Here is a 13,376-nt window from a genome sequence, read left to right as displayed (position 1 = left end):
CTTTCTTCCCTGACTGTGTGCCCCTATATTGCTCCCCAGTTCTTAAGGCCAACCCTACCTCAGATATCAGTGCCTCTTCCCCCACAATCCCTCCTCTCTACTCTTAGGAGGCTGATAAGTGTATAGCCTGCGCACACTTCAAGGACCCTCCTGCCTGTGTGGCCCGATGCCCTAGTGGGGTGAAGCTCGACCTCTCCTTTATACCTGTCTGGAAGTACTCGGATGATGATGGCATTTGCCAGACCTGCCCTACCAACTGTACTCACTCGTGAGTTAGGGGGCATTTACTACAGTGTTGGGGATGGGGCAACCCACGTTCTCCTCTACTTTAGCCTCTTATTTTGCAAGATGGAATCAGAAGCTGAGGGTAGGAATAGGGGGTGGGGGTGGGGGAGGCCTCTGTCAAACTTATTGTGAAAAGGACATTGTTCTCTACCCTGACTCCTCTGAGATTTATTTTTAAAGACAGGTGGGAAAATGTGGGTTTGTTGCTCTTCTTTACGTTATTTCTCATCCCCTCTCCAGTAGATCAGATATGGTAGGGGATTCCACCCCTTGGGGGGGGATGTCCAGATTGTGGTGTCTGGGTGGAGAGCCTTCCTCCAGTGTTGGGGATCCCCAGGCTAAGCTATCTTTTTCTGCAGCTGTACTGTACTGGATGACAAAGGCTGTCCTGCTGAGCAGAAGCCCAGGTGCGTTTGGCCCCCCAGAACTCCTGTCTTCCCCATAGAAGGGGCATTAGGCCTAAGGACAACTTCCCATGTATTCTAACGATATACAATGGCATTCTCTTTGCCCGAACTCGAGAGGACCTTGCACTTTCATTGTTCCTCCCTACCCAAGCAGCCATGTCTAACTCTCAGCTTCTGGCTGTCATCCCATCATTCAAATGGCCCAGCCCAGTAACCTCCCCTCTACTGCCACCTCCACCCCACTTTACACACCAAGGAGCTGCTGCTATGATGGGGCCCAGCAGGTCTGATCTCACCTCCCTCCCTCCTCCTCCCCCCATATCTTCCTCTAGCCCAGTGACCTCCATCATCGCTGGGGTGGTTGGTGTTCTCCTCGCCCTCATCATAGGCCTCATCATAGGCATCTTGATCAAGCGTCGGAAACAGAAGGAGCGGAAACACACTATGAGAAGGCTGCTCCAGGAGACAGAGGTGAGAAGGAGCCAAGGTCCCTGGGGAGGGAGCTGTCACCTTGGAGTGTGACATCCAACAGGTTGTGACAAACACCCTTCCGTCTCCAGCTGGTGGAGCCCCTGACGCCCAGTGGAGCATTGCCCAACCAAGCTCAGATGCGCATCCTGAAAGAGACTGAGTTGAGAAAAGTGAAGGTTCTCGGTTCTGGGGCTTTTGGCACAGTCTACAAGGTCAGGAGTGGGGTTAACCCTGGGGTCAGGGAGATGGGCATAGGGCTCAGGACCAAGAAGGGGGCGAATCCCAGAACTTGGGGAGGTTTGCCCAGGGCAAGGGATGAATCTTGGTAGAGGGAGTAGGGCTAAAAGAGGACTGCCATTTTTGGTCAGTTCTGTCTTCATTAACAGTCTCATACCTGTCCCTTCTCTCCATTCATACAAATGCCAGCCTTGTTCAGGTCCTCATTACTGCTCCTCTATACTACTGTAATGGGCTCCCTGCCTTACACTTCTTTTTCTAGCCCATATAGCTGTCTAATTGATTAAAACAACAACAACAACAACAACAACAACAACAACATACCCTTATTTTTACCCTTACCTTCCATTTTAGAATCAATACTGCGTGTTGGTTCCAAGGCAGAAGAGCAGTTAAGGGCTAAGCAATGGGGCTTAAGTGACTTTCCCAGAAAGGGTCTGATATTGGATTTGAACCCAGGTCCTTCTGACTTTGGGCACAGTGTTCTATCCACTGTGCTACCTCTCTGCCTCTTGATTTTTCCTAAAGAAGACATATGACCATATCATGCCTCTGCTTCAAAAAAGTCCAGTGGCCTCCTTTGTTGTCTCTCATATAAAATACAAACCCCTTCTCTTGGTATTCAAGCTTCTTCACAATTTCACTCCACTCTACCTTTGCAGATTTATTATGTAAAAAATTACTCCCCATGATGAACTCTATAGTCCAGCCAAACTGTCCTGTTTGTTAGATGTCCCTTGTTAGATTCCATTCCAATTCCCATATCTTTGCAAAGGCTGTGCCTCATGCCTGGAATGCATTCCCTCCTCAGCTTTGGTTCTTAAAATCCTTAGTCTTCTTCAAAGTTCCCCTTAACCATAACCTTCTAATGAGGCCTTTCCTGACCATGTAAGGTCCAACTGTCCTCCCTCAATTACCTTGTTTTGAATATAGCTACATCTGTATCTACTTATGTGTGTATATATACATATATGTTTCCCTGATAGAATGCAATCCCTTTGAGAGCAGGAACTTCTATTTCCACTGTCTTGAACTTTATACATAGTAGGAGCTTCAAAAATGCTTGCTTGTCTGACCAATTGATAGGGGTTAGGGTAAGTTGTTATGAACCAAAGCCCCAGGGTAAAACCAGAGAGCTGTGAAGGGGCCAGAGGGGTTAGAGGAGTAGAAAACAGGATTTGGTCTGGTCTTCCTCTTTCAACTCATACATTTTCCTCTCTTCTGCCCCCTTGCCCAGGGTATTTGGATCCCTGATGGTGAAAGTGTGAAGATCCCAGTGGCTATCAAGGTGTTAAGGGAAAACACATCCCCCAAAGCCAACAAGGAGATCTTGGATGTAAGGTTCTTGCCTTTTCACTCCCACACCTCGCACCAAGTGTGTGGGGTATAACAGGGTCCATCTGGGGAAAAGTCAGGTCTCAGGGGAAAAAGACTGAATTTTGATTCTGAAGACCTGGTTGGAATTTTGTCATTACTAAGGAGGATATGTGTGACTTTGGCGAGTGACCAAATCTCTGTGCCTCAGTTTTTCTTCTGTAAAATAGGGTGGAAGTTGGCCTATCTGATCTCTAAGATAGCTTCTAGCTCTGAGTCCTTTGATCCTATAGTCACATGAGCTGTTTTTTAGCCTCTTCCTCCTTCTCTGTAAACCAAGGTTAGAGTAGCCATCTCCAATTCTGATTATCCTCACAGATATACAGTCACAGCAGGTGAATGCAGTGGTTGGGATGGGAGGGATTGATTAGGAGATTCCTGTCCCCTTCTAAGTATCCCTTGGACCCCCAGGAAGCATACGTGATGGCAGGTGTTGGCTCTCCATATGTATCTCGCCTTCTGGGCATTTGCTTGACATCCACGGTGCAGCTGGTGACCCAGCTTATGCCTTATGGCTGCCTCCTGGACCACGTGCGTGAAAACCGAGGGAGGCTTTGCTCCCAGGACCTTCTCAATTGGTGTGTGCAGATCGCCAAGGTACAGTCATGGGATGACTATGATAGCTTCCTCACAGTTTTCCCCAAGACCTCCAGGAATGAGCCCCCAACATTTGGCTTCCATGCTTTCCTTGGCCCCCTCCCCACCAGGGGACTCAGTCCAAAAACTTCAGGGAGAAGGAATCTATAGATTTGTAAACTGATTGAGTTGGAAGTGAGGGAGCACTCACCAGGGCCAGTCTTGTGCCTCCAGAACTGGGCAGGGAGAATTACCTGGGGAAGAGGGTGCTATTGGTATAAGAATCTGAACAGAAATCATCAGGTCTAGTTCTCTGCCTCTAATCTCAGGGCATGAACTACTTGGAGGAGGTTCGGCTAGTACATAGAGACCTGGCTGCCAGAAATGTGCTGGTCAAAAGTCCCAATCACGTCAAGATCACCGACTTTGGACTTGCCAGGCTCCTGGACATTGATGAGACTGAGTACCACGCAGATGGGGGCAAGGTGAAGGGCTGGCAAGGGTTGGGGAGGGAGGGGGAGTGGGAACTTTCCAGAAGAATCAATTAAATAGGATTTCCCATTCCACCCTCAGGTGAGATGACCGAACTCTCTTTCCCATATAGGTCCCCATCAAGTGGATGGCACTGGAGTCTATTCTGTGCCGAAGATTCACCCATCAGAGTGATGTGTGGAGCTATGGTGAGAGGGACAAAAATCCTCCATTAAAGGAGGGCTGCATTTTGTCCTAAGGAGGACTTGTATGACTTTGACAAATTACTGAATCTTAGCCTATTTTTGAGTGACTTCTGCTTTCAGGAAATTGTATTACCAGCTGTGTGCTGGAAAAGAAGCAGGCATATAAACTAGAAAATTCTTACAATAATGTAGTTGAGGGATGCTAAGGATCTGGACTAAGGTAGTAACTGTGAGTGGGGAGAAGGGGACAGAGGTAGGATTTAGAGTTCGAAGGGACCATTGAAATCTCTAAGTCCAACTGCTGTCATTTTACACATGAGGACTCCAAGGCCCATAGATGCTAAATGATTTGTCTACAGTCACACAGTTAGTGTTTGATCCTGGATTTGAATCCAGAACTTCCTAAGTTCAAGTCCAACATTTGATCTACTACATCACTGATGCAAAGAATATTGTGGAAGCAAAACTGACTCACTGGGAGTAGGGATGATGAGGTAGAGGGAAGAGAGGAGGTTGTGGTTCTGGTTAACTAGAAGGAGAGAAATGAGAAAATTTGGAGGAAGGGAAGTTTCAGAGTGGTGATGGGGAGAGATAATGAGTTATCTCTATGATAATGAACATAATGAGTTTAATGTGATGACTGCTGCCAGGACTGCCAGTTGGAGGTGTGCTGTTAGTAAATGAGACTTGAATTCAGGAGAGAGGTTAGGCCTGAATACATAGGCTCAGGAATAATCTATAAAGAGATGATCACTGAAACCAAGGGAGCTGATGAAATCACCAAGGGTATAGAGAAGACAAGAGGGCCCAGCACAGAGCCTTAGGGAACATCTAGTTTAGGGGCAAGGCATGGATGATGAACCAAGAAAAAAGTGTGAGAGAGTAGCAGTACCAAAGCTGAGTAAGGAGAGAGTAATATTCTAGAGGAGGGTAGTCAACAAGGACAAAGGATTAGAGATTGAGACCACTGAACTTGGCAGTCTGGAGTTGAAGTCTTGAAGAAAGCAACTTATGTAGAATGGCAGGGCTAGAAGCCAGATTGCCAGGGGTTGAGAAGTAAATGGAAAGAAAGAAATAGGAATTAATAAAGTACCTACTATGTGCTTTTATAATCATTTTAGAGTCAAGGAAACTGAGGCAGATGGAGGTTAAATGACTTGCCATGACCACATGGCTAGTTTCTGAGGTCAAATTTGATTTGCATCCTTGGTATAGCCACAGGATATCAGACCACTGGATTCCAAGCCATAGCTGATCCTTTTCTCTCACTGGAAAGGATGAACAGGGGAAATTCCATCTTGTCCACACATCCCATCCACTATCCTTTTTTTCTCTGCTCATCACAACCCACCCACCTCAAACTAAGTTTAGGCCTCAGGATCTGCACCTATTCCCACTGTTCTATTGACTTTTTTCTCTTCACAGGGGTGACAGTGTGGGAACTGATGACCTTTGGGGCTAAACCATATGAAGGTATTCCTGCCCGAGAGATTCCTGACCTGCTGGAGAAAGGAGACCGGCTACCACAGCCCCCTGTCTGCACCATTGATGTCTACATGATCATGGTCAAATGTAGGCAGCTAGACCACAGTTCTAGTCTTTAAAATGCATTATTCACATTTATAAGGAACCTGATTGTTATTGAAGTTTTTTCTTCTAGACATTCCTGTGAGCTAAAGAATGTAGGTGTTGGGGCAGCTAGGTTAATCAATGGCCTGAGAGCCAGACCTAGAGATGGAAGGTCCTGGGTTTAAATCTGCTCTCAGACACTTCCCAGCTGTGTGAACCTGGGCAAGTCACTTACCCCCACTGCCTACCCCTTACCCCTCTTCTGCTTTGGATCCAATACTTTGATTCTAAGACAGAAGGTAAGGGTTTTTAAGAGTTTAAGTATTATCCTCAGTTTACAGATGAGGAAAACAAACTCAGAAAAACTAATTAACAGGGTTGTAAGGCTCATAATCATGGGAACCAAGATTTGAACTAGGATTTTCAGAAGGTGCTCTTTATGATGTAAAGGAAGCCACATAGAGCCAGCTGCCCTAGGATATCCAGAGTAGTTCCTGTGGGTCTGCTTCAGTTTCCTCATCTGAAAAATAGGGATAATAACGGCGCCAACTTCCCTTCTCCCAGGTTTATTGTACAAATCAAATGAGAGAGAAAACACATAGCTTTGCAAACACTAAAAAATGATTTTGAGCTGGAAGAGACCTTTGTAGGTCATCCAATCAAACTCCTTTACTTTATGAATGAGGCTAAGGCTCCGAGACTTAACCATAGTCATATGGTCAGTAACAGAGCCTGGGTTTGAACCCAAGAGCTTTGGCTGCAATGCCAGGATGGTCTTTTCACTGACTTCCTTCAGTTGCCTACACAGTGAGTCCCAAGAAGCCATAGAGGAGCTTGAACGAAAGTCAGGCTTGGCCCAAAGGGCTCAAACTACCCCAAACAGCATGTCCTCTCCCAGACAAGCTAATAGCCTTCTTTGAGTGCTGAGGGAGTCCTTTCTATTCCTGTATGCCAGGTTGGATGATTGACTCTGAGTGTCGGCCTCGGTTCCGGGAGCTAGTTACTGAATTCTCACGGATGGCCCGAGACCCTCAGCGCTTTGTGGTCATTCAGGTACTAGGACATCCAAATGCCTCCAAGCTGCACTCCACTCTTCCCCTGAGCACACCCTCCCCATCCTTTAAGGATTTTCTTTAAAACTTCCCTTTCTTCTTACCAGCATTTACTCATGGTGTCATCTTCCTTGCCTAGGGTATTTTGGTCTCTTTTCCCCAATGAAATTTTGGTCACCCAACTTTGCATGATGATGAAGGATAATCAAGTTAGTGAAGGGGTCAGCATGATTATCTCATTCCCCCCCACCAGAATGAGGATTCTGGTCCAGCCAGCCCCCTGGACAGCACCTTTTATCGCTCACTACTGGAGGAAGATGACATGGGAGACTTGGTGGATGCAGAAGAGTACCTGGTACCCCAGCAAGGCTTCTTCTGCCCTGATCCTCCAGGCCCTGGTGGCACTGCCCACCGAAGACACAGAAGTTCTTCTACAAGGGTAAAGTTTAGGGACAATGGCCAGTGGGAAGGGAACCCCTGCCTATTCCTAGGCCATGCTCTCATCTTGTGCTTCCAGTCAAGAATGATTCTCCTCCTCACATGGTGATCTTGATTCACACTCTCATAATGACCTCCTATTCTTGCCTCCAGAGTGGCGGGGAGCTCCCAGGAGGACTGGAAGGCTCAGAAGAAGACCCTCCCCAGGCTTCATCAGAACCCTGGGAAGGGACTGGTTCAGATGTGTTTGATGGGGAGGACCCCTGGCGGTCTCCTGGAGGGAGCCCTAAGGCACTTCAGGGACTCCCACCTCGAGATCTTAGTCCCTTACAGCGCTACAGCGAAGACCCCACAAGACCACTGTCCCCTGAGATGGATGGCTACGTTGCCCCACCTTCCTGTGGCCCCCTGCCTGGTATGGACACTATGAACTGAATGCCAAAATTCTGGGCTTAAAAAACAACAAAAAAAATCCTTATCTTCTGTCTGGGAATTGATACTAAGTATTGGTTCCAAGGCAGAAGAATGGTAAGGGCTAGGCAACTGGGGTTAAGGGACTTGCCCAGGGTCACACAGCTAGGAGGGTCTGAGGCCAGCCTTGAACCCAGGACCTCCCATCCTTAGGCCTGGCTTTCTATTCACTGAGCCCCTGCGTTCCTTTTTCAAGGGTTTGAACTAGGAGTTCAATCAGGAAGGAGGGGAACCAGAGGTGCTTCCCTTCCCCAAGGCTGGGACTAAGTACTTCCCTAGAGAGAAAGATTGGGTGGTAGGGATATGTGAATCAATTTCCCTGACACCCAGCATCTTTTTTTTCTCCAATATTTCAGAATATGTAAATCAGCCGGAGGTACACCTCCCACCCCCTTCACCCCTGGAGGGGCCTCTGACTCCTTCTCACCCACCCAGCTCCACCCTGGAACACCCCAAGTTGCCTCCTCCAGGGAAGAATGGAATGGTGAAGGACACATTTACCTTTGGTGCAGCTGTGGAGAACCCCGAGTACTTGGCCTCCCATGGAGGGGGTCCCCTTCATCTTTCCCCAACTGCCTTCAGTCCAGCCTTTGACAACCTCTACTATTGGAACCAGGATCCCTCTGATCGAGGGGCTGCCCCAAATGGTTTTGCAGGGACACCCACAGCTGAGAACCCTGAGTACCTGGGTTTGGATATGACCGTGTGATCTCTAGAAGGACCAGATGCTGAGATCCTCAGAAACTCTGCATTGCACTTAACCATGGTGGGAAAGAAACAAAGACTCTTCCTGAGTGCCCTTCAGACTCTGTATCTGGCCAATGAAAAGGGATTGTCTGACAACAGATAAAGGAGTCTGGATAGCCACTGTCACATTGCCCCTTCCCTTCCTTTTAGGCAGCTCTAAGGTCCCCAGCTCCTTGCTTGGGCTATATTTATTGGTTTCTGAGATCCCAGATATCTAGACTGGAATCATGGTTTGAAATGGGACTGCAATTCAGGAGCATGTGGTCAGCCTTTTCCAATGGATCTATGCCCCAGTCTCCTGCTCCCTCTCCTGCCTCCCACGACTGGGGTTTTCACTGGAACTTTCAGGCACCAGAGAAGATGTCCAAGGGGAGAAGAAAGGAGGACATGTACTCAAGAGAAAATGTCCTTTCATCTCTAGAAACTAAGCACCTAACTGATTTGTTTCTGCCTCAAATGGACAATCAAGGCAGAGATAAGGATGGAAGTGTGGGAGGAACTTCAGATCCCTGAATAACTTGTACATTGTTTCTTTTGATTTTTTAAGCTTTTTTTTTTTTTTAATGATCAAAGAAATGTGTGGAAGAGATACACTCATCTTCTCTGTAAATATATTTTGGAGAACAGCTGAGCTCTTGCTTATGTCTAGGGATCTCACTGCATGTTTCACTCACTTCACCCTCACAGCTTATTTGCATCACTCTGGTCCTATTCTTCCACACTAGGGGGCTGGAGTTGGATGGCAGGGTCCTGACAAAAACTGGGGTGTTGGGAAGGGGTGAACAATGGGATCTGAAATCCCTTCTCCAACATGAATGCTGGGACCTCAAGGTTCTGTTTACATGCAGCAAGCTGGACTTAGCTTAGATATGAGGGAATAGTAGAGTGGCTTAGTGAAGAGAGAAATAGAGTCTGGAAGACCTAACTTTCAAGCTCTATGTCTAACACATATTACTTACGTAACCTTAGGCAAGTTACTCTAAACTCTCAAGTACCTGTTAGAGACTATAAATTAGGGCTGAACTGCTGAACTACAATGAGGGAGGAAGGTTCCACAGGGGAACCTGATGAAATCATAGGCCCAGACCAATAAATAACTAATTAACAGTATTGCTTCTAAAGCTTCAGAATGGGAAGAAGTTCCTTCCCTGGGGATCTCCCAAGTACAGGAGAAACCCTGAACCTTGTGAGCTGGTGAAGGAGCCTTCAGATACAATGGGAAAGGATACAATGACCTCTACTAAGTTTGTTTCTGGTTACAAATTCCGATTCTCTGGTAGAGAAGAAGGTAGGAGGGAAAGCGAGAGAGAGGGATGAGAGTATGTGTGTGTGTGTGTATGTTGGAGAAGAAATGAGACAGGGAAGGATATGTAAGCTCAGCATCCTATGCATCCTTTTTTCTCTCCCTCCCTTCCTCCCCCTCTTCCCTACTTTTTTTCCCTTTCCTTCCAGCTGAATGTCTTCCTGAGTTAAGAGCCCTCCCGGAGAGAACCCAGCCATTACCCCACACCTCAAGCTGAATATACCACAGAGGGGAGAGAGTAGCAGTGACACTTTATTGCCAACAATTGATATTTCCCCGAGAGTAAGGGGATGTGTTTTTTGTGTATGTATGTGGGAAATAAATTAGGTTTGGTGGCATTTCTCATTGGCACTGCCAGGCAAGGGAGGGTACAGGTATCTCTGAGGCACCATGTGTATATGCTTGCACGAAACTGTAGGTGTGAAGTTTCTATGAAACCCTGGGGGTTAGGGTGTCGGGGGAGGGGGATTTTGTCCCCTCTACTCTGAGCTTGGGCTGACCCATCCTCTCTTTAGGGAGGTAGCAGTCAGGCTTATAACTGGAATCTCCAAAGCTCTTGCCCCCTGGCTTCACCAAGAAGTTGGCTGGAATCTCTCAGCGCAGAGGGGGTAGGGAGAGAGGTGACAAGACCCAGAGGGGTATTGGGGTGAACCAATGCTTGGTCAATGAGATGGGCTCTCTCATCCTAATCTCCAATGAGGGAGGACTTTGTAAAGTGGAGTGGACCCCCAAATGGAATGGGCATCCAGAATGGAGGGGCATAGGGAAGGAGCCCCAACACAGGAGGGAACTAGAGCCCTTGCAAGGTCACAGGATAACACAGGGAGGGCGGCTATTGGTGATCTTTTCCAGAGGTTCTCCACTACTGGCTCTTCGAATAGCCTCAATGAGCTGGGGGAAGAGATGGGGAAATTTGTGAGAGAGTGTGGGATGGCTCACACCTATTGCCCCCTTCCCTCATGCCTAGGCCCATCCCTGTGCCTACTCACATCCTTTTCATAGGGAAATCCTCCATTTTCCAGTTTGGAAAATACCAACTGTCCATTGATCTCAATCTCGAAGGCTCCTAATGGAGAGAAAAGAGAAACAGTTTGAGGGGTCAGAGATTAGGAGTTGGGAAAAACTGCCAGGCCCCACTCCCCAACCCCCAACCATACAACATCATTTTTCAGACAATTTGGACTCCCAATGAGTCCTGACATTTCACTGTTGGCTTCTGTTTCCTTTTAGCCATCTACTTACTAAAGCTAATCCAACTTCAAGAAGGGCAGAAGGGACCTACAGAATGTATATATATGTAATTATATATAATTATATGTATATTATAATAGTGTGTATGATAACATATACTTATAAAATACATGAGAGCCTCCTGGTTGTTCTAGGAACCAGACACTCATCTCTCAATTCTGGATATTTTTTCTATTTTTCCCATGCCTGGAATACTCTTCCCTACTCCACTCAGATTATTGATCTACCTGACTTCCTTTAAATTCTAATTAAAATCCCAGGAAGCCTTCCCAACCCCTTCTAATTTTAGTACATTCCTTCTGTTAATTATTACTGATTTATCCTGTATATAGTTTGCTTTGTATGTATTTGTGTGCATGTTGTCTCCACACCTGGATTGTAAACTTCTGGAGGACAGGGACTATTTTTTGCCCCTTTGTATACCTAGCACTTAGCATAGGGCCTAGCACTGAGTAGGTACTTAATAAATGCTTACTGAATTGAACTGAATTAGATGTATGCCTGGGAAAAATGCTTCACCATAAGAAGCTGTAAGGGACCTTGTAGCTCAATGTTCAAACTCTTCATTTAAAAAAAAAATTTTTTTTTAAACCCTTACCTTCCATCTTGGAGTCAATACTGTATATTGGCTCCAAGGCAGAAGAGTGGTAAGGGTAGGCAATGGGGGTCAAGTGACTTGCCCAGGGTCACACAGCTGGGAAGTGTCTGAGACCAGATTTGAACCTAGGACCTCCCGTCTCTAGGCCTGGCTCTCAATCCACTGAACTACCCAGCTGCCCCCTCAAACTCTTCATTTTTACAGAGGGGCAAATGGCCTCTAAGAGATTAAATGATTTGCCCAAGGTCACAAAGCAGGAGTGGTCATATATGAACTAAGGTGTCTAATGGACACAAATGACCATTTCATTATTTTGCATTGTTCTCTTTAATCACTTAATCTATGAACATTATTTTCTTCTTCTGTAAAATGGGGCTCAATATTCTGCCCTCATTGGGGGCCAGATGGGGAATCAATGGAAATAATGCCTATGAAAGTATTTTAGGGCTTAATAAACTTGAATTTTTTTATTCCAGTCACCTATGGACCAGTCTTGCTAAATTTTGAGAGCTTCACCTTAAGGTTTCCCAGGTAGTCACTGACTTTTCCACCATAATAGTTGTTCTTTTTCACCTGCTAAGTGGCACAAAGTTTCTTGTTTTTGTTGGTTTTTTTTTTAAACCCTTACCTTCTGTCTTAGAATCAATAATGTGTATTGGTTCCAAGGCCAAAGAGCAGGAAGGGTTAGGCAATGGGGATTAAATGATTTGCCCAGGGTTATAGAGCTAGGAAATATTTAAGGCCAGCTTTGAACCCAAGACCTCCTGACTCCAGGCCTGTCTCTCTATCCACTGAGCTAGACACAGGCTTTCTGATGGGAAATAACTCACAGATTAAAACTGAGGATTTGGGGTTTGTTATTTGGTCCTTGAGAGCAGAGGCCTGGATTGCTTTTGTCTTTGTGCCTTACTTCTGGCAGGGGCTTCCTAAATGCTAGTTGGATTGACCAGGAAGAGACCTCCCCAACCCCAATATATCCCTTGGGGATAGCCCCAAGCCTTACTCCTGTCCCCAGAGTCCCAAGGACAATCTTCCAAGTCTCTCTTCCCCTTCAAGTTCCTCACCAGTGCCCCCAAGGCGTGACTCAATCTTGATGCCAGGATACTCTTCCTTCACAGCACTTGCCAGTTCCAGGTAGGTGGACTCAAATCCACAGGGTTCACTGTGGAAGCAAAAGTTTATGAGTTTTTGTTGTTGTTGTTTTGTTTTTAAGGAAAGGCAGGAAGAGAAGAGAAAGGAAGATATAGGGAAGGTAGGGAACATGAAAGGAGAGATGAAGGGAGGGGAAAAGGGATGAGGAGAGAGGAGAGGAGATGAGAGAAGGGGAAGAGAGGGGAAATAGAGAGAGGAGACAGATGAAAGGAGGGATGAGGAGATGGAAGGAGGGGAGGAGAAAAGAAAAAAAGGCAGGAGAGAAAAAGGGAGAAGGATAAAAGGAGGAAAAAGGAATGAAGGAGCAAGGAAGGATGAAAAAAGAAAAGGTATGCATGAAGAAGAGGAATGAAGGAGGAGATGAAGATAGGCGAGAAGGATGAAAGAAGGGGAATGAATGGAGGAGAAGGATGAGGGAAGAGATGAAAAGACAAGAGGGAGGAGGAGGAAGGAAGGGGAGAAGAGGAATGAATGAAGGAGAAAAGAGGAGGAATGAGGGGGGAGGATGGAGGGAGAAGAGATGAAAGAGATAAAGGAAAGAAATGAAGGGAAGAAAAGGGGAGGGGTAAGAGAAGAGGAGAGAAAAGGAGGAGGGGGAAGGGAAAGAGGGCAGGGGTAGGAGGACTAGGAGACTGGAAAGAGAAGGGAAGGGGGAGGAGGAGAAGATGGGGAAGGGAGGGAAAGGTAAGAGGGGGAGGGGGAGGGGAAAGAGGAGGAGCAATAGGAGGGGCAGGAGGAGAGCCCCCCCCCTCCTCCCCCGTACCCTCC

The 13,376-nt window shown here is 46.7% G+C and overlaps 2 protein-coding genes across 20 annotated transcripts in view; one reads left to right on the top strand and one right to left on the bottom strand.

The window, feature by feature from the left end:
- The window catches only part of ERBB2 (erb-b2 receptor tyrosine kinase 2), a 35,000-nt gene extending 26,065 nt beyond the window's left edge, over positions 1-8,935 (top strand). For 6 of the 19 annotated variants that reach the window (XM_044674496.1, XM_044674482.1, XM_044674495.1 and 3 more), the window contains 13 exons: positions 108-268; positions 645-692; positions 1,025-1,163; positions 1,253-1,375; positions 2,638-2,736; positions 3,186-3,371; positions 3,680-3,835; positions 3,955-4,030; positions 5,453-5,599; positions 6,552-6,649; positions 6,902-7,092; positions 7,242-7,501; positions 7,914-8,935. In XM_044674496.1, the coding sequence (XP_044530431.1) occupies positions 108-268; positions 645-692; positions 1,025-1,163; positions 1,253-1,375; positions 2,638-2,736; positions 3,186-3,371; positions 3,680-3,835; positions 3,955-4,030; positions 5,453-5,599; positions 6,552-6,649; positions 6,902-7,092; positions 7,242-7,501; positions 7,914-8,266 (2,037 nt within the window). In that variant the 3' untranslated portion in view covers positions 8,267-8,935. Of the gene's footprint in view, positions 1-107; positions 269-644; positions 693-1,024; positions 1,180-1,252; positions 1,376-2,637; positions 2,737-3,185; positions 3,372-3,679; positions 3,836-3,954; positions 4,031-5,452; positions 5,600-6,551; positions 6,650-6,901; positions 7,093-7,239; positions 7,502-7,913 lie in introns of all 19 variants that reach the window. The other 13 variants (XM_044674483.1, XM_044674486.1, XM_044674485.1 and 10 more) reach the window with 13 other exon arrangements.
- A 906-nt stretch (positions 8,936-9,841) lies between these two features.
- Positions 9,842-13,376, bottom strand: part of MIEN1 (migration and invasion enhancer 1) — an 8,604-nt gene continuing 5,069 nt past the window's right edge. The window contains exons 2-4 of the mRNA XM_044674499.1: positions 12,521-12,618; positions 10,597-10,673; positions 9,842-10,498 (exon numbers count right to left, since the gene is read on the bottom strand). Of these exons, the coding sequence (XP_044530434.1) occupies positions 10,415-10,498; positions 10,597-10,673; positions 12,521-12,618 (259 nt within the window). The 3' untranslated portion in view covers positions 9,842-10,414. The remainder of the gene's footprint in view (positions 10,499-10,596; positions 10,674-12,520; positions 12,619-13,376) is intronic.

Source organism: Gracilinanus agilis, chromosome 4 (assembly GCF_016433145.1).
Source record: "Gracilinanus agilis isolate LMUSP501 chromosome 4, AgileGrace, whole genome shotgun sequence".
Classification (NCBI taxonomy): domain Eukaryota; kingdom Metazoa; phylum Chordata; class Mammalia; order Didelphimorphia; family Didelphidae; genus Gracilinanus; species Gracilinanus agilis.
The sequence above is the reverse complement of the archived record's forward strand: the minus strand, read 5'-3'. Positions and strand labels throughout refer to the sequence as shown.